Here is a 20,448-nt window from a genome sequence, read left to right on the forward strand (position 1 = left end):
AAACCCAAGGGGCAGAACCCAAGGGATGCTATTTGTCACCTTTTTTTGAAAGATAAGTGTTTGATTGCAAATGAAGAGAAAATTTCTGGAAACACATATAAGAATTATTCTTGAGAGGAGGACTGGGAGCAAGTTAGCAAAAGGAAGTCTCCTTTTCACACGTAATATCCTTACTAATGCTCACTGCTTTCATGCATGTGTGCTATTTTTATAACAATAATAAGACCTACTGTTAAGCCACAGATTAAAGAATTAAAGAATAACTTTTTTTTAAAAAATATCTTTATTTTATTTTTATGTGTGCTGAGGATGGAACCCAGGCCTTGCACTTGCTAGGCAAGCGCTCTATCGCTGAGCCACAACCTCAGCCCCAAAAATAATTATTAAAAAATTCTGAACTATTCTGAGAACCATGAAGTGGAGAAACTGACACCCACACGACAATTTTCCACTGGCTTTTCTTTTTATAGAGCCCCAAACAGGAACACCAATTCCAGAAAGCGGCAGACAGGGGACAACATGACCTGTGCTGAGTGGAAAAGGAGACCTGAGGAGAGACCAACGCCTGCCTCGCTGAGCTCTTCAAGGGGATAGCAAGGCCCATGGGGTCACGTGGTTCTTACTCTTCAGTTAAATGTCCCAGTTTGTGCATGCTTGGGTTAGATGGACCCCCAAAGACCACCCAGGCCAGAGGCCAGCAATTTAATCAAGTTTCACTGACACACAGCCTCACCCATATGTTGACATATTATCCATCGCTGCTTTCAAGCTACTAGGACAGAGCCGAGCCTTTGTAACAGGGATCAACTGACCGGAAAGGTTCACAGATTTAATATCTGGTCCTTTCTAGAAAGCCGCTGACCCTTGATCTAGGTCAGTCAAATTTAATTAGGAAAGTGCCACATTTCATCTTGGATTTCTTATTCCTGCCATTTTAATAGATGTCCAAAATTTAATATAAAGATTATAAAAGTTAACTCATACCATACCACAGAATGTGTAGTAGGTGATTAATAATCTAAAAAATTGGGCTGGGGCTATAGCTCAGTGATAGAGCGCTTGCCTCACATGTGTGAGGGTTCGATCCTCAGCACCACATAAAAATAAATTAATAAATAAAATATTGTGTCCATCTATAACTAAAAAAAAAAGGATCTAAAAAATTGATCCAATTACTCTAGCTCTAATCACTCAACAGACACCAAAAAACACTGCTGAACTGATCCTAAATGCTATTTAAAGGAACTGCCCAGCTGGGGAGGAGCTCACTGCTGAGTGCTTGCCCAGCATGGGTGAGGTCCTGGGTTCCATCCCCAACACAGGAAGGGAGAGAGGGTGGGTAGATTGGCGCACTTTTCAGCAGGAAATACTACCTATTTTTTTGAAGGTGAGTTTGTCAGGGATCAACTTGACAAATGTCAAGTCACATTCACCAGGGGGCGCTGCAGTCACAGCCTTTAGAGGATAGGAGGCCCCTCCAAGATGACCAGGCCTCACAACAACCTAAGAATTACCAGCGGGATGAAAAGCTGTGGAAATAAGGCTGCTCTTGCCACAAACTACCAGAAGTGGACGTGAGTAGCGTGGGCAGCAGGCTTCAGAAGTTACCACGTACCTGTTGGCACAACACCCACGACCCCAGAGATGGGGCCCCCACGGGCTGTACCCAGTCCAGTGGAGTTGGCTGAACTGACCCCAGGCAGCCTTTCAGGGTGTAAAAGGCCCAGGCTCACAGGTCAGCTGCTCCCCTAAGGAAGCCCTAGTGGGGTACCCTCATTGCCACTTCTTGGATAAGAAACGCCAGGCTCAGGAAAGGCCCCGCCAGGGTCCTGCAGCAAGGAGGTGACCAGTTAAGATAGGAACCAGGTGTGTCAAGGTAGGGCCGAGAGGGGCAACCCAGAGCTCCTGGGAGAAAGGGTGAGCCCCAGATCCAAGACAATAACACCCAAAGACAAGCCACTGAGCGGCATGGCAGACAGGCTTCTCAGTGTGGTCAGCACTTAGCCTGAGCTGCCAGGGGCTCAGGAGGAGGCAACATGAGAGGTGGGTGCTGCTGGAGGTGGGAGGTGAGATCCCTGTGCTCTGCGTGGTCCCCTGGCCCCCGAACCACAGTTCGGAGGATCTTGGATAGGCAGGAGGGAGGGAAGGAGGGATGCCAGGATTTCAAAGAGGAGATGGGGGTTCCAGGAGAGATTCTGAACCTGAGAGAGACCCAGGCGGGGCTGGACTCAGAGGAGGAGGGGAAGTGAGGAGGCCAATGCAGATGCCTGTCGCCACAGGGACTCCAGACCAGGGCTCCATGCTGCCTTCCTGCAAGCCAGCAGCTCTGGGGACATGGGGCAGAGAGATGGCATGGGGAGGTGGGTGTCTGTCCTCCTGAATCAGACATCTGGGAGGAGAGAGGAGGGGCCCGGCCTCTGGAGTGGCACCTGCTTTTCCCCAACACAGCAGCCCTTCTGTAGCACCGAGCACATGTGGGTGCTGCACAAAGCACCCAAACGACAGTGCCTCTCAGGGTCCACCTGAGCAAGAGAGACAGCCATTCCTGTGTAAGGGGGTATGTGGCATGGCTGCTCGGTCCTCCTGAAGCACAGGGCTGGGGTCTTCCAGCCTCATGATCTTGAAGGCACCAAGGCTTCAGGTGGGGGGTGAAGACCAGGTCACAGGTCACCAGTTCCCACCAGGAGGAATTTCTGAGCTGGAGTAAGGAAGTCTTTCCCAGTGGCATCTCTGCTTAGGGATGCTGCTCAGTGTCCTAGAGATGGTGACACCTGGGGACAAGTCCTGGCCCACTAGCCTGGACAGTCTAGAAGAGCCTTTGAGTAAGGACAAGGGAAGGAAAGATTTGGGAGTGGGCGGGGTGACCCAAGAAAACAAGGAAATCTGCCAGACTCAACCAGCACCCTGACCCCTGTCATCCAAACCCAGACCCCTGGTGCAGCCCTTCCCTTCTGGACCAGCGTCTCCCACCCTATCCACCCCACCACATACTCCTTCAGAGGAAGGACCAAGCCGCAGTGACAGTGGAGGCTGGGGGGCGGGGGGGACACTCTCATGTGCTCATGTGCCCTGTTGTTATCAAGGACAGACAGGAAGAAGAAAAGAGGAAACAAGGCTGGAGGAGCTGGGAAGGGAGCTCCTTCAACCTGGTAAAGGGCGTGTAATCAACGCCGGGCGGGGGCGAGGCCTGCCCAGCAGGTGTGGAGCCCTGGCCTGTGCCAGGCACTGAAAAGAAAGAAAGAGGAAACCCAAGCACACACCACACTCCGAGCTGAACGACCACAAGGCCTTCCTCAAGGGCCAGGAAGCAGGCGAGGAGCCGGCTCTGCCTCTTCTATTCAGCATAGTACTGGAGCCTCGGCCCCAGCAATGAGGCCAGAAAAGGAAACAAAGGGCACCGTCCACACCGGAAAGGGAGAAGGAAATGACCTCTCCCGCAGGTGACATGATCGATACACTGAAGATCTTAAGTGTCTATAAAAAATACTAAAGCCAATAAACAAGTTCAAAGTTGCAGGACCAACACACAAAAATCAGGGATGCTTTTGTATGTCAGCAATGCACAATCCAGAAATTAAACAAAGGAAACCCATTCCATTTACAATGCCATCAAAAAGAATGAGATAATCAGGACTAGATTTAACCACAGAGGTGCGAGACCGGAACCAAAACCACAAAACAGTGAACAGTGAGGGCTGAAAGACAAGAAACGGACAGGTGTCTGGTCTTCACAGGAGGCTCATATCGCTAAGACAGCAATATCCCCAGGGTGATCGACAGATTCAACATAATTCCTAGCAAAAGCTCAATGCCATTTTTGTAGACATGGAAGTTTTGCGAGGGACCCTGAATGCCAAAATCATTTTGCAAGGAAGAACGAAATTGGAGGACTCACACTTCCTGATTTAAATCTACTACAAAGCTACAGTAATAAAAACAGCATCAAACTGACGTAAGAATAGACATGTAAGCAACAGATAAGAAGTGAGACTTCAAAGACAAATCTATACAGCTGTAGTTAAGTGACTTTAAACCAGAAGCTAGGGTGCCAAGAGCGTTCAATGGGCAAACACGATCTCTTCAACAAACGGGGCTGGGACCAGGGTATCTCCACACGCAAGAGAATAAAGTTGGACCCTGCCTCATGCTGTATATAAATTTTAACTAAAAACAGGATAATGACCTAAACCAAAAAGCAAAAACTTTAAAATTGTTAGGAGAAACCATGAGGGAAACCTGCATGGCCTCAGTTGGCAATGGTTTCTTAAGAGTTGACATTAAAAACAGAATAATGTAAGAAAAAAAATAAATTGAATTTCAACAAATCTGAATACTTTTTGTGCACCAAAGGACTAAAAAGAAAGGGAAAACAACATATGGAATGGAGAAAAATATTTACAAATTATCTATCTGTGAGAATCCAGTATAGAACATATTAAGAACTTTTACAACTTGACAAACAAATTAAAAAATTTTGGTAAAGAATTTTAATAGACATTTTCCCAAAGAAGTTACATGAATGCCCAATAAACACATGAAAGGATACTCAACATAATTAGTCACCAGGGAAAAGCAGTCAAAACTATGGTGTGATATAACTCCACACTGACGGTGATAGCTATAAAACAAAAAAAATGAAAAATCACAAGTGTTGGCAGAATGTAGAGAAATTGGAACTCTGGCACATTTCTGCTTGGAACATAAGATGGTACAGCTGCTATGGAAAACAGGTTGGAGGTTCTTCAAAAAGCTAAACAGAATTACCATAGGATCCAGTAATTCCTCCAGGTATAGACCTACAGAACTGGAATCAGAAATTCAAACAAATATTTGCATAAAGTTATTCAAAATATGGAAAAAACCCAAATGTCTATCAGATGAACGGATGAACAAAATATGGTCCACCCATACAGCGGAATATTCTATTCAGCCACGAAAAGTAAGAAAGGACTGACACTTGCTGTGAGATGGAAGAACCTTGAAAACATGATACCGAGTGACACAAACATAGAAGGTTATATTGTGAATGATTTCATTATATAAAATGTCCAGAACAGAGGAATCCACAAGCAGAAGTGGATTAGTGGTTGTCAGGGACTGGGGAAGGGAGGGTGGGAGTGACAGCCAATGGGGACATGGTTTCCTCTGGCAGTCATGAAACCATTCTTAAACTAGACAGATGTGGTTGTGCAACACCATGAATGTGCTAAATGCCACTAAACCAAACACTTTTCCATGGTGAGTTTTATGTTACATGAGTTTCGTGTAATTTATTTTTAAATGCCTATGTTCATCCAAAAAAAGGAAAAGACAGAGGCAGCCCCAGCAGCCTCTGGCCCCGGCTGGGAAAGAAAGCTGGGTTCAGTCTATGAGCCCCCGACCTCCCCAGCCAAGGCCCTTCCTTAACCTATTTTCTGCCGCATCTCAGGCCACCCTAATCCGTCCCGTCTAGATCAGAGCCCTACTAAACAGAGGGAGAAGCGGTGGGCCCAATTCCCCTGCATGGCCCACTGGGTCAGATGTGGGTGGTGGCAGCTCTGGAGGGCAGAGAAGGTGGGACATGTGGGCCCCGACACTGTGTCTCCTCGTCTCCCAGGGAGGATGCTCCTGGCCTCCTCCCGGCCTCCCCCAGACTCAGGCACCGTCTGTGGGGAGGCACTTCTAGCCTGCAGGCTCAAACACTCATTGGGGGTTGCTGGGTGTGTGCGCCTATGTAGCTTCCGGGTGAAGCCTGATATGTCCTAGAGGGTAGACAAGCCTGGCCAGGCACCCTGTGGGGCTCAGTACTCACCAGAGACCGCTTGGCTTCAGGCAGGAACTGTCCAAACTCAGACAGCAGGTCCTCCTGGCCCCGGAACAGGTTGGCCACCTCAGTGAAGACCTCCTCTTCAGACATGCCTCGGAACGGCCGGCCCTTCGTGTGCAGTTGCTCCTTCTGCAGATTTTTGGGAAAGAAATTAGGAGACTTTAGGCAAGATCCAAGACACCCAGGGCCGGGACACAAAGGCACCTCACCGTGTGGGGACAGAGGGATGCTTCACAGGAGAAACTGCCTGCAGGATGACAGCCGCATGCATCTGCATCTGAAGCCTGCGGCACAGCACAGCCTTGGCCATGGAGTGTGGAGGGGACACAGGAAGCTATATTGTGTCCCCTCGCAGAGGGAGCCGGGGAACCACACGCCTGGCTGAAGTCAGGGGTAGGCTGGGGAAGGGTAAGGTCAGGGGATCCAAAGTCTTCCTAAGGGTCAGAGGAAGCCCAGAAGTCGCCAGAAAGGAGGTGAAGGGCGGAGCAAAGGGGCTTCCAGGCCGAGGAACACGTTGGCTCAGTGTCAGCAAGAACTGACGTGCCGAGGGAAGACAGGCTGACAGGGTTAGAGTAACACGTGGAGGACTGGAAAGGGGACCCAGGTGGGTAGCAGGAACTGGCCTGCAAAACTGAGGTTGGCCTTTAGAAATATGTCCCTGTCAACTTCATTCCTGAGAACGTCACACGGCAAGAGGTGGCAATGCTGGGGACCCTCCCATGGTGCAGGGCATAGGTTTCTATAGTCCCACCATGGCTGCAGACTGGCGGGATTTACAGCAGTGGCGGCTCCCTCTCACCAGGCCCACTGTACCCTGCAGGAAGGAAAACCAGTTTTGCCAGAGGCAGGAGTGCTGGGGAGGGTACCAGGGTCCCACTCGTTAGGAAAGTGCTCTCCACTGCGCTGTACCCATGGCCCAGAGAAAGAAGTTTTAAGTCTTGGCATCCATAGCACCTATTCAGGAAGAGGAAAAACAAACCAATCCCTCCCCACAAAGCTTCCAGTACAACAATGAGCAAAGGCCACTCAATGCAGAGGCTAAACGTGAATGACTGGCCCACCTACCTGATGCTCAAAGAAACAACTTGAAACATTGCTCTGGACATCTTCTTTGGCTCCTGAGACTGACATGAAAAGGGCTGGTGACTTCCCAGGAGGACTTGGGAGCCTGTGCTCCCACACACAGAAGGATCTTGGGGGGAATCTGTCTCTGTAGCTGCCATGTGTGCACATCCTCAATGCTGGAATGCACTTTCTGGGAACTCATTCTCAGCCCACTCTGGCCAGAGCTTGTTTTGAACACACAGTCTGTCTGAGCGTGACACATGTTCCAGGGTATGATTTAAGCACAGTGTACACTTCGCTTTCGCTCACGTGTGATTTTTGTCCAGGAGAAACACTGGGTGACTTCCTGCCCATCACCGTATAAGGTCACAACGTCCATTAGATTTAAAAAGACCCTCGCGTAACTCATACCTGTCACCTCCCCATGCTGATAGGGACCAACAGGTCACTGTACCATGGATGACAAACTGTGGTCAATCAAAATGGCTTTGCTGAGTTCACAGGGAGCAAACGCTGTCAATCTTATCATCAATGTGGGGGCTAAAAAGAATCTCACTTTTTAATGTGATATCTCAAGGTCATGCAGCTTTTATTTATAAAAATGCTGCTTAAAAAAATGACAAGCATCAGAAACTCCACATCTGGGTGAGGATGACATCTAAGCCCCACATGTGATGTAGACCTTGCTTGCCACCAGCCCCGGGCACCTCCTGTCAAGTCCCCTGCAGATGCCAGTCCTCTGCTCTGGCCCATGGCCCCTAAACTCTGCACAGGTCTTCTCAGTATGAGAAAATCTGTCCCTCATTCATGCTCATCTGAGACTGACAGAGATTAACTTACCAAGGTTCTAGCTGGCGATCCCCTGTGACACCCGTGGGTCACTACTATGAACCTCAACACACCTTTCCTACACACATCCTTCGTTCCCACCCCAGTCTGTCTCTGAAGCTCTTGTACCACCAGATTGAATTCTGAGGAGCAGGCAACATTTGTCCCTGTCACTCCAGCTTCTGGCATGGGCCCAGCTGTAATCAGCAGAAGTAAAGGCTAGCTGCAACGTCCAAACAACAACGAAGTTGTCTTATAAAAATAAGACTGCCTTTGTTTTTTTTTTTCCTTTTAACTCCCCTTAGTGTGTGTTTCCCAGAATTTCTTGGATGCAAAGGTGCTTCAAGGAGCAAAATCAAAATTAACAAAATTCCAATCAGCATCCATATGTACACCAGTTTACAGCAGCACTACTCCTCAGAGCCCAAAGGTAGAAGGAGTCAACAGTCCATCAACGGAAGGACAGACAGACAAAACATGCTCCATGCATTTGATGGAATATCATTCAGCCTCAAACAGGAAGAAAAAAAATTTTGTAAGTACTTTTTAGTTGTCAATGGACCTTTATTTTATTTATTTTTATGCAGTGCTGAGGATCAAACCGAGTGCCTCACACATGCTAGGCAAGTGCTCTACCGCTGAGCCACAACCCCAGCCCAAAAAGGAAGAAAATTCTAACACATTCTGCAACACAGATGCACCTTGAAGACACTATGCTCAGTGAAACATGTCACTCACAGAAGGACAAATACTGGGTGATTTTACTTCTACGAGGTCCCTAGAGTCATCACATTCATAGCAAGTAAAAAGGTGGGTGGCAGGGGTTGCGGATAAAGACAAGGGGAGCAAGTGTTTCACAGATGCAGAGTTGCAGGCTGGGCTGTGGCTCAGTGGTACAGCACCGACCCAGCATGCGTGAGGCACTGGAATCATCCCCAGCATCACCAAAAACATAAAAAGAAAAAGAATAAGATTCTGTGTCTGGCCAGGTGCAGTGGTGCACACCTGTAATCCCAGTGACTGGGAGATGAGGCAGGAGGATCACGAGTTTAAGGCCAGCCTCAGCAATGTATTGAGGCCCTAAGCAACTTAGCAAGACCCTGTCTCAAAAAAAAAAAAAAAAAAAAGGCAGAATTTCATGGGATGTTGTGAATTCAAATTCAGACAAGAAAATCCAAATGCTTTCAGTGCATGATCGTGAACGATGGCACGAAGAAGCGAGACTTGAGGCTCCTACCTGGTAAGTGTGGAGTATCTCTAGGAACGACCTGTAGATCTCTGGGTGGTCCAGGAAACGGGTCTTAATCTTATTCACGTAGCTGATGGCATTGTTGAATTCTACAGAATCTGACTCCAAGGGCACCTGGGGTTTGTCCTCCTTATATGGCATCTGCTGCTTGAAGTCTTCTGCACAGTCACCATGGTTGTGCGAATTCTCCTGCCAACAACGGGACACTAAGTTCCCCCAAGTTAACACTAGGACAATTCTAAGACACCCCAGGCCTGGCTGCCATCTATCCAGGGCAGACGGAACCCAGGAGAGCCAAGATGATGTTTTATTAGATGCAGAGAAGGGTGACTTCCGGGGCCTCATGGGAGGGAAGCCATGCGGGGCACCAGAGAACATGCTTGAGTGTGTGCCGTTCCTGGGGAGTCTCACTAACTCACCTGCCCCCATCCGTCCAATCCATCTGAGAACAGCCGAGCTTAATGAGAACTTAGATTCTGAAAACTCAGCACGTGAGGAAAAATTGACAAAATGTGTAGGTTTGATCCTTGTCAGAGACAAGTTTTAGGTTGTGCGTAAAAGAAGTTTTCCCACACCTTCCGAGATCCCAGTCCACCAAGGCTGTTCTCAGGGAGGAGATCCCCCTCCTACGGGAAAGTCGGAGTGTGTACGGTGGGGACCCCAGAGGCTGCAGGCACCCGCTGCCTGGGGGACTTCAGGAATTCCCAGCACACAGAACTCTGGGACCCAGGTCATCAGTCATTTGAGAGGAGCAGGTCGCCCCTGATCAACCGTCCAGTATGCCTTTTATTAGTGTACCACAGATACAAATATGTCTCTCTGTTACACACAGACTCAAGGTGGGTCAGATCATGCCCCTGAAGGAGGGGTGTCAAGCCCCTAAACCAGAACCATCCTGCACAGTCCCCAGCACAAGGCGGCAGGTTCTCAAGTGGGTCAGGATTCCCTGACCAGTTTGCCTGGAGGTCTTGGCTCAGACATCTCAGAAAACCTTCTGGAACCATCGCTTACCAAAGTGAAATAACCTTGAAGCCCCTACTGTTATTTTTCCCCACGGCACTGACACATTCCTTCATGGGACATGCTGATTTTATGTCTGTCCAGCCCTGACTGGATGGCAAGCAGCATGAGGGCAGGGCTTTGGTTCTGATCACTGCTGTGTCCCCAGTGCCTGGAACGGGGCTGGAACAGAGCAGGCCGTGTCCACTACTGTGGATGACCAGGCGAATGGATGAAGGAATAAACAGATGTGTCCACTGTTTCCATTGCCCTGAGGTCGCAACACTGCCCCTGGCACCAACTGCTCACCTGACGAATCCTCTGAGACAAGAAAGGCCAGGTGCACTGCTGCCCACTGCAGAACTGTCACTGCAACAGGCACCTGGCACATGTGCCATCACCTGGGTGGGTGAACTAGCTCAGGCTGCCCTAACATGGGGCCACAACAGAAATTTATTTTTCCCACAGTCCCAGAGGCTGCGAGTTCAAGATCAAGGTGCCGGCAGGTCCGGCCTCCTCCGAGGCCTCCCTCCTTGGCCTGCAGAGGGCTGCCTTCAGACACAAGCCTTTCCCCTGCAGGTCTGCTCTGAACTCTCCTTACAAGGAAACTTGAGTCCACTCTGATGGCCTCACTTCACCTTGATTAACTCCCCAAAGGGTCTGCTTCCAAATACAGTCATCCCTTGATATCTGCAGGTGACTGTAGGACACCCTTCAGGTACCTAAAACCAAGGACACTCAAGTCCCTTACAGAAAATGGCACAGTATTTACATATAACCTACAAGCTTCTTCCTGCAGACTTTAAATTATTTCAGTGACTCAGAATACCTAATTCCAAGTAAATGCCATATAATTAGTGGTGATACTGTATTGTTTAGGAAATCATGACAATTTCAAAATTTAAAAAAAAAAAAAGAGAGGAAGAGATAAAGGAGGGTGAGGGGAGAACACGCTGGGGCGTGGCTCCATGCAGACTGCTCCCCCAGCAGCCTGAGGCCCTGGTTCAGTCCCTACAACTGCAAGAAAAAACAGTTTGTTCACGCTCAGGGGGGTGCAATTTTTTTCCTGGCTGAATATTTTCAATCTGTGGTTGGTTGAATCTGAGGAGGAACCCCAGACATAAAGGCAGACGCTACAATCAGGGTGAGGCATCAACAGAAGGGGGGTCACAACTGAGCCCCAAAAGTGGGTACAGAGAAGTTCTAGAAAGCCAGAGCAGAGAAACAGACACACACAAGATCCAGAGCTGCCACAACTCCAATGTTCTACGACTCTCCAGGCATGTGCCAGCCTACGCTCTAGCATCTGTGCTCCTTCATGGCACAGGCTTGGCAGGGGAAGGAGCCCGAAGGAGCCAGGAAAGGGTGGGGACTGGAAGGACGCAGCCATGGGGCCAAGGGTTGCTCCTGAGGAGACTGGACTCACTGGGAGTCCCCACCGCCCCAAGGGGGCATCTTCAAGCCCCACATGCATCATGGTAAGATAGAGAACTGCCCCTCTAGACCAGGGCTCAGCAAAGGGGCCAGAGAGCGACAGAAACTACTGTGAAAAGCAGCCTGGCAGCTCCTCAATGAACTTAATACACAATTACCCTAGGAGCCAGAAGCTCCTTTGCTAGTACAGACCCCAAAAGAAATGAAAATGGATATTCAAAAAATCCTTACACGTGAACACGCACAGCAGCCCGTCTCAATGACGACTCAGCAGCTCACGTGTTCATCTGATGCACCCTGAGGGAACTGAGCACTGACACGGTTACGACATGGGCGGCCCGCAAGAGCTCAGTGAAGGCAGCCTGGCAGAGGCCACACGGTGTGCAGCCCACTGACAGGTGAAGCCCCAGGGACAGGAAGCAGAGCTGCAGAGCTGGAGGGAGGTGAGAACTAGGAGGACAGGGAAGTCAGGGTGACAGTTGCACAATATGATGAATCTACTAAAATCCACTGAGCCGAACATTTTTAAATGGTTACGTGAATGATATCACATTTAAAAAAATGTTTTAAATAATCCTTGGAAAATACAAAAACCACCGGCCACTCAAAGCCAAACTGGCTCTGGTTTACAAGTCACATTAAGTGGACCCTGCCCTAAACTTCTGGAACAAGCCACTCGTTCCCTCCCCTGGGGCAGAGAGGCCTCAACAGTTAGCAAGGCCTTAGGCCTCCACTAAGTGTCCACACACGGCCCCCTTGAGGTTTAAGAGACACCTCAGTGGCACCGAGCCACAGCAGCTCCCAACTGCTACCTGGCCTCACTCATTTCAGCAGGAGACGCCACCTTCCCCAGAGGATCAGGCACCTGCGCTCACCTGACATCCCACTCCCTGGACCCACTTTCTGGTCCCCGTCCCCACGCACTCTGCCCATCACACAGACCCTTCCTGGTCCTCACCATTGTCCACTTTACCCAGATCATTCAGGGTAACCTCCTTGGCCTCTCAGAGATCTCGACCCCTTGGTTCACTCTTGTCATGCAGAAGAGGTGCCTTCTGGAACTCTCCATGGCTCCCCCTGCCTGGCTTCACGTCCCAACCTGGCTGGCCCCCTGGCTCACTCACTCGCTCCACCTCAGCCCTTTACACCTGCCAGGAACAGGCCCTCACAACACGACTCCCATGCCCCTTGTTCTGCCTATGGCACCCCACAGGCACCTTCTGCTTGGCCTGGCCCTGCCACCTCTCGTCCACAGCAGTGAAGCTCCTCACACACACAGTCCATGTCTCGTCCTGTTCCTCAACTGAATCCCCATCTGGACCAAGCACATATGTCAAGGGCTGGGACTCCAAACTCCCTGCTTAAGACACAACTGGAGGGCTGGGGATGTGGCTCAAGTGGTAGCGTGCTCGCCTGGCATGCGTGCGGCCCGGGTTCGATCCTCAGCACCACATACAAAACAAAGATGTTGTGTCCGCCGATAACTAAAAAATAAATATTAAAAAAAAAAAAAAAGACACAACTGGGAAACCCATCTGCCAGGAAATGATGGACCACCCACCACCCCTGGAGTAAAGGGTGGCCTCCCTTTGACTGTGCACAGGTCACACTGGGTGCTCTCTAAAGGCTGTTTCTAAGACAGCTATCGTCTCCTAGGGAGGATCTGCCCTGAAGAGGACCTGGGGCTGGGCACCCTACGGTCCCACTCTCCTCACCCAGCACCGCTGGGCAACACAGAGACGCTGTGAAGTCAGGAGGCCTCTACCCCACCTGAAGGCCTCCAGGCTGCCCAGGAAGGAAGCCAACAAGAAACCACGGAGTTCAACTTCTTCCCCTGGCTTAGCCATTCTGAATCACAGAACCCAGAGTGGTATGACAGTGACAGGGGGCAGGAGAGAGGGACTGCCTGAGGGGACTACAACGGAGGCCCAAATGACGCCGACTCACAGGGCTGAGGCCCCACCAAGCCCCTGGTCCGTACTGGCCGCAGCTGCGTCTGTGCTTCGAGACTTGTGTTCTCAACTGGGGCAGGTCTGCTCACAAGGGGACACTAGGCTACACTTTTGGCTGCCACAACTGGGGGACCAGATGCTCTGGGTATCTGGTGGGTGAAGACCAAGGGTCTACTCAACACCTCATGGTGCACAGGATGGCCCCCCACGAGAAGGTGATGCAGCCCCAAAGGGCAACGGTGCTGAGGTGGACAAGCCGCAGCGAGGGCTTCCCGAGGACAGTAGCCAAAGGGCTACTTCTTCCTTGTCCCTGGTTGGCAGGCTTTAAGACAAAAGGAAAACAAACACCCCAAAAGCTGTAGTTCAAAATGTGAAACTAGTAAAACAAATCAAAAGCGAAAATCAAGGGGGCATTTGTGTGTGAGAGCCTTGGGCAGTTTCCTACCTGTTCTGGCCTCCCAAGAGACTCCAGGAAGCTGGAAGGCCATCTCGTGCGTGCCTCTTAGGAAGCCCTGCAGATAATGGCCTGGACTGCTGAGGAGCAAGGCCTGTCCTGACAGGTCATCTTGCTGGATGAAAGCAAGTGGGCGCCAGGATGCCCTGACGGCACAGACCCCCCAGCCGGGGAAGGAGGCCTGGGGAAGGTGCCTCCTGGCTGCAGCGAGGTATGAAACCCGTTCTGCAGTTGCCCAGTGAACACTTTGTCAAGCCTTTCTTCTAGTCAACAGACCTTCCTGGTCAACTAGGCTACCTGCTGGGGACACAGGGTTCTCGTCAGTGTCATTATCTGTACAACACCCCTCCATGGTGCGTGGAGACAGCAGGGGCCTCTCTGCCATTTCAGGAAGAGCTGGTTCTGAATACAACCACGTGCAGTTCCACAGGGACTGTGGATGGCTTAGTCTTCCAACCCCAACTCTTCCTTAGCAAGTGACGGTGAACACATCCAGCACTCAGCCACCATTCCACTCAGCACTCTGTTGTCACACTCCACCAAACGCTCTCATGGCCACCACTGCTGCGAACGAGCTTGGTTTTCAGCCCCAGCTGCAATTGTTCCAGAGACTGATCCTGCTAAGGCTTTTCTGGTCTGGAGGCGTGAGCCCTATACCTGGATCCTGGGGCAAATGTGAAATGGAAGCTCTTTGGAATTCAGCAGCCACACATTTCCAAGTTCCCTTCTGATACTGAGATGGGCTCCTCAGCTTTAGTGAGACAACATGCTGATGGTGGGGCTTGCCTTGCACAGAAAAAGCAGAATTCACACAGAAGCCTGCCTCTAGGACAGACTGCACACAGGCACATCACCTTTCCTTATTCCCTTTCCAAATTCCAAGTCCTACCTCGATCTGGCACTGCATCTCCTCGGCTGAAGGAGAAACCTAATGGTGCTTCCAATGGTGGCGTTGCTACATTCCTTGCTGAAGCTCTCAAGCAGGGGCTAGAGGATGGGAGAGCTGGCTCACTGAGACCAGCAATTCACAACGGGCAATGTTGCCCCCGGGAGACATCTGGCAATGTCTGGAGAACATTTTGGCTGTTGTGACTGGGCGGTGGAGGCTGAGGATGCTGCTAACATCCTACAATGCATTGAACAGCCCCCCATAGCACAGAATTGTGGCCTAGGAGGGAACTGTGCTGAGAGAGAAAAAGGCTTTAGTTACCTTATAAAAGTGACACTCAAATAGGTTTTCTTTTTCTCCAAGAGTCTGATGAACTCTAGCAAGAAGCAGATGCAGAAGGGGCAGCAACCTGTCACTTGAGAGAGAAGGTATCAAAGCCCCACACCTGAGCTGAGTCAACAACCCTGTCAGCAATTCAATGTAGCACATCAACAATAAACACAGCTACTCACGCATACACACAGCTCACCCGCTTTATTGTTGGTGGCACCAAGAGTGATCTGATGCAGACAAGCAAATGCCTGAGTTCAAGGACAAGCGGCCTGGTGGGCTCACTGGGAAGCCTAAGCCAAGCCCTCAGTAACTGCTGATTCGGCTATTTTGACTTAACATAAATTCTGTGTTAGGAAGATGATGTCCTGACAGCCACTTTTTGTGCTGGTGCTGGAACCTTCACACATGCTCTACCACTGAGCTGTACCTCCAGCTCCTACTTTTGATTATAAATCTTCCAAATAGATCAATTTGGGATGTAGAGGCTGCCTGCATGTTTTGATCTACTTTGATTTGCACGAGAAGCAATTAGCACAGCTAGAAAAAGAACAGGTCTTACACAGATTTCTGGCAATGACACAAATGAGACGCGAGGCCCAAACTGAGTAACAGGGTGTGCTGTGTTAAGGCCCAGACCACTGGGACCTCCTTCCGTGGCGGCATACCTGGCTTGTCAGAGGCGACTGTATGTTTAACTTGCCATTCTTGGGAATGTCTATTCTGTATCCGAGGGGAAGGAAAGCATTAAATCCAACAATGAGGTCAGGGTGCTCGTGGAAGAGCTGTGAGACACGCCTGATGACTCCAGGAGTATCGATGCTGGAAGAAAAAAACAACTCAAGTGGGCAAAAGGGTTTCAAGGAGCTTTTAAAAGTGAACTATTCCTGATTCCCTCAACGAGTTTCTCAACTGTCCGCAAGGCAATCTAAAATACGATCAGTATGACATGATCTGCAGACAATGATCTATTTCCTGAGGCCAAGGCCCAGGCTCCCTGTGCCCTCTTGCTGAGAACTATAGAATACTGACACAGCAGAGCTCCCCAAAACATTCCAAGCCTATGCACTTGGTTCTGGAAATGTCAGGAGAGCTGACTCTAAGTCCTGGAACCCAAGAAACAGCAGAAGGCCAAAATCCTCTCAGTGATGTGATAAATTCCTTCATTTTGTATGAACTAGGGATTGATGATGATACAGGTTTTGATCTGAGCAACAGATTGCAATGTCAAAGATGGTACAAGTACGGGGTATGGGTAAGAATAGGAAGGAAGAAATGAGGTCTTCCTTTGGCTGTGGTTACCACCCAGGCCTTAGTACTTCACTTCCCACAGAAGGAAAACAGGTCAGGCCCTCCACATTGCCTAGGAAAGGACAATAGTGTGGCAGGTATGTGACCTGCAAAAATCTAACAGATTGAGGGTCTGAGTTCCAGTTCCACTTCTGCCATTAAGGTAAGTCCTTTACCTACTCCAAGCCCCAATGAGTGTTCCATAAAACAAGGGCATGATTCTGAAGTTCCCCACTATCTCCCACCCTGATTCCATGCTTACAAACACAGCTCTGGTGTTTAACACTCTCTATAGGCCAGATCCCTTACTAAGCATTTTATGACCCTTACTTCCAAGTAGGCCTGGGATTGAAGAAAGGTAAAAGGGGCACCACAGAATCAACATTTAAAGGTAAGTAGGTGCCAAAAAAATTTAAATCAAGATAAATAACATTTTAATGTAGTGCTCCAAAAACAAAAATGTCAAAATCAATCCCTCCGAATCTTTCATGAACAAAACTTATTTAAAATTCAAAATTTTAAATAAAGACAGGATCTGCTTTCTGGGACTCACCTCCCAGGTCTCCGCCATCCCTGCCCTCCTTCCAGGAATCCCAACAGCTCCACAAGGTGGGTACTATCCATTCCCTTTTTTAATTTTTTTCAAACAGAATGAACTAAGGCTCAGAGAGGTTGGACACCCTGCACAAGGTCACCCAGCTGCGGGCGGGGGCATCAGGTATAGGAGGTGGGGAGAGTCCCACCCTGCTAGTCCGATTCAGGCCCTGGGGGGCTTCCCCGGGGGGGGGGGGGGGTGGGGGAAGGCTCCACGGTTACCTCTGGCTTTTGAACTCCTTCATGATCTCCAGGAAGCCGTTGTAGGTGGCGGGGTCACTGCCAAAGCGGATCTTCACCTGGTCCAGGTAGGTGAGGGCGTCCTCAACCTGTGGGGAGGGGGAGGGCTCTAGAGGGCTGGGATCGCGGGAGGAGGAGACAGTGAGTTGGGGGTCCCTGGTGGGTTGAGGAGACCTAGCGGGCCTTCAAGGGGACAAGGTGAGGGGTGGAGGGTCCAGGCTCCGGGGTGCGCAGAAGTAAGGCCGAGGCAGAGCCGCGCCAGGGCCGGGCGGGGCCCGGGTGAGGGACGCCGGCCTGCGGGGGCTGGAGGACAGGATCCCAGAAAGAGCGCGGGGACGCCACTCACGTGCACCGGCAACTTCTCGTGGCCCGCGGAACCGGAGCGACCCCAGCGGGCGCCGCTCAGCCCCCGGCCCGCGGAGCCCCCGCTGCCGCCGCCGCTACCTGCGTGCGCCATGTTGGAAGTCAGAGTCCCGGCCCGCCCCGCCCCCGCCTGAAGGCAGGTCGCGCATGCGTAGTCTCCGCCCCGGGGGTGGGGCCTGGCTACGTCAAGAGCTGGGCGGAGCTCTTTAAAGGACTCCTTGGGGGCGCTTCTGTTTTAAATTGGAATCTTAACCAGTGATTTACAAAGCAGAGGTAGGTAAACCAAGATCTGATGCCTGATTTTGTCTGGTCCTGCAAGCTCACAGAGTAGTTTTTATGTATTTACGTAGTTGGGGGAAAAATCCAAACCTTATTTTGAGACATATGAAATTCACATTTTAGGGGTGCTGCATGAAGTTTTATTAGAATACAGGAACCCCGACCCACTTATCAAGCGTCTCAGCCTGTCCCCCCACCCTTTCTTGGTACTTGGGATGGAACCCGGATCCTCACACATGCTTGATGATCGTTTTAACCACTGAGCCACATCCCCAGCCCTGTTTTGTATTTTATTTAGAGACAGGGTCTCACTGAGTTGCTTAGGGCCTCACTAAGTTGCCGAAGCTGGCCTTGAACTGGAGATCAGCCTGGGATTACAGGCACAGGCCACCACTCCGGGTGATGCTTTTACCTTTTATTATATTCTTTATTTTTTAATTTTACTTACCATACTGGGGATCGAACCTAGGGCTTCACACGCGTCAGGCAAGCCCTTCACCATTGAGTTACATCCCAAGCCCAGCCCAACTTGCTTTTTGGTCACAACATCCGAATGAATAACTGGGAAAGATTTCTAGACCCCTCCTTATAGGGTTGGTGTGAGAACAGAATCTGGGCGTCAACACCCTAATATAGGGCCCTGTGCCCTGTGAATTTTTACTAAAGGGCCCTTCTCTTAGCCCCACTCTTCCTGTCTTCACTTCCCTAGCCTTCACCCCATCACTTCTCAACAAGGTCAATTCAGGGAATCACGGGCCTCCCAGACCAGGTGGTTTTAAGAACACAGATCATTTGCCCACTGCGTCCAAATACCCAAGGTCTTCCTATTTCTTATAAGATGAGATCACATTGCAGGTGACCAGAACCTGACCCTTGCAACCTTTTTTTTGGGGGGGTGGGGGGCAAGATCTTCTGCCTACAAAAACTACCCTCTGTTGGTGCAGACCATCCTCCCCATTTCCGCTTCCTGGCCCCATGCAACATTCCTTTTGTCAGAAGTGCCTTCCCATCTCCTCATCACACAGAAAACACATGTGCATCCTGCAAAGCACAAACCAAATGTCTCTCCCTATTAGAAACTTCTTCCACCCGCTCTGATCCTCCCACAGTCCCTAGTACAGAATCATTGCATGGTTCATCCGTGGTTCATCTGTGACACAAATCTCTGACCCAGAGCCACATCAGTGAGGCATTTATCAAATAAATGATCATTCAGTGAGTGAGCAAAGTTTGTGTTTTTTAAAATGGAACCTTTTTTATATACCTTTATTTTATTTGTTTATTTTTATGTGGTGCTGAGGATAAACCCAGTGTCTCACACGTGCTAGGCAAGCGCTCTGCCCCTGAGCTACAGCCCTGGCCCACAAAGTGTTGTATATGCAAAGAGGTCCAGGAAGGCTAAGAATAAATTAGCACTGTGCTAGGTGTCAGGAGTAGAATCGTGAAAATCAACATGGAATTCACCTTCAGAGCTTTCGGTCTTTCAGGTTAGATAGGAATTAACCACACACAGGTAGGTAGACTCTCATATGTAACAAATGCTTCAAATACAAGGTCTAAGTGGAACAATTACTAACTTCTTGTTACTATGCCCGTGTCATGAGCCAGTCCAAAATTTAGAAACCTAAGGGGTCAGAGATGCTTATTCTCCATTCTGCAGTTTGGGCAGGCTTAGTGGGTCTAGCTCGTCCTTCGTCCCCTGGGTATCCCCTGGGATGCCTCGAAGGCTGAGGGCTGGAGTCTGAGCCCCTTGCTGGGAACCTGAAGGGACCTCCCCGTGCAGCCTGGGCTTCTTTACAACATAGCAGCTGAATTCCAAGAACAATTGTCCTGAGAGGGAGCGAGCGAGCCAGGTGAAACCCAGGTCAACTTGTCCAGTCCAGACTTGGAAGTCACAAAGAATCATTTCCACTGGATTCTTTCTTTAAAAGCCATTACAAAATCCCTCCCAAATTCAAGAGGAGGGCAAACATGCTTCAGAACTTGGGAAACAGCCACATCATGGAATAACATGTGGAACATGGAATATTGCCATGACTATTTTTACAAAATACCACCTGCCATCCAGGGGGCTTAATGGCAGCCAGCAAGGGATGGAGGTTTCCCAGAGAAGATGGCATTTTCGTGAGATCTGAAAGATGCCTGGGCATTTGCCAAAGGGAACAACCATGCAAAGGCCCGGAGGTGGGAGGGAGCACAGCACATTTAAAGAACTTTAAAAAAAAGAAAGAAAAAATCAGCATTCCCAGACTGCAGAGAGGAGGGAAAAAGAGAACATAGGAAAATCAGTGATCTGGGGGCAAGAGCAGGCAGACCCCGCAGCTGTAGGACGAGTTAGGCGTCTGGTCTTAGCACTGGTGCTGGGAACTGTGCCTGGTTTTGAGCGGAGACGCCTGAACCATCAGGTTTGCATTTGGAAGTGATCCCTGTGGCTGCTCTGCAGGGAGAGGTTGGAGGGGGTCCAGGAAGGTTGTTTCATCATTTAGGAAAAGACCACGGTCACTTGGAACTATGAGAGAGTGGAGGTGGGGAAAGGGGTGGAAGGGGGGGTCTGTAGGAGGTAAAGCGGAGGAGACAGGCTGGGAAGAGGGATAAAGCTCAAGGACACCTGGCTCCCAGCGCAGAGTGGGACTGTGCTCAATTTCGGGGAGTTCTGCAGGAACAGCAGCAAAGACG

At 50.0% G+C, this 20,448-nt stretch overlaps 1 protein-coding gene across 2 annotated transcripts in view; it reads right to left on the minus strand.

The window, feature by feature from the left end:
- Positions 1–17,602, minus strand: part of Sin3b (SIN3 transcription regulator family member B) — a 40,356-nt gene extending 22,754 nt beyond the window's left edge. The window contains exons 1-5 of one of the 2 annotated variants that reach the window (XM_046436854.2): positions 17,477–17,602; positions 17,113–17,219; positions 15,675–15,828; positions 8,937–9,134; positions 5,792–5,935 (exon numbers count right to left, since the gene is read on the minus strand). In XM_046436854.2, the coding sequence (XP_046292810.1) occupies positions 5,792–5,935; positions 8,937–9,134; positions 15,675–15,828; positions 17,113–17,219; positions 17,477–17,587 (714 nt within the window). In that variant the 5' untranslated portion in view covers positions 17,588–17,602. Of the gene's footprint in view, positions 1–5,791; positions 5,936–8,936; positions 9,138–15,674; positions 15,829–17,112; positions 17,220–17,476 lie in introns of both variants that reach the window. The other variant, XM_046436853.2, reaches the window with a different exon arrangement.
- Positions 17,603–20,448: the final 2,846 nt, after the last annotated feature.

The sequence above is a fragment of the Marmota monax genome, unplaced genomic scaffold (assembly GCF_021218885.2).
Source record: "Marmota monax isolate L192 unplaced genomic scaffold, Marmota_monax_Labrador192_F-V1.1 WCK01_AAM20220418_F8-fsc00021, whole genome shotgun sequence".
In the NCBI taxonomy this organism is placed as follows: domain Eukaryota; kingdom Metazoa; phylum Chordata; class Mammalia; order Rodentia; family Sciuridae; genus Marmota; species Marmota monax.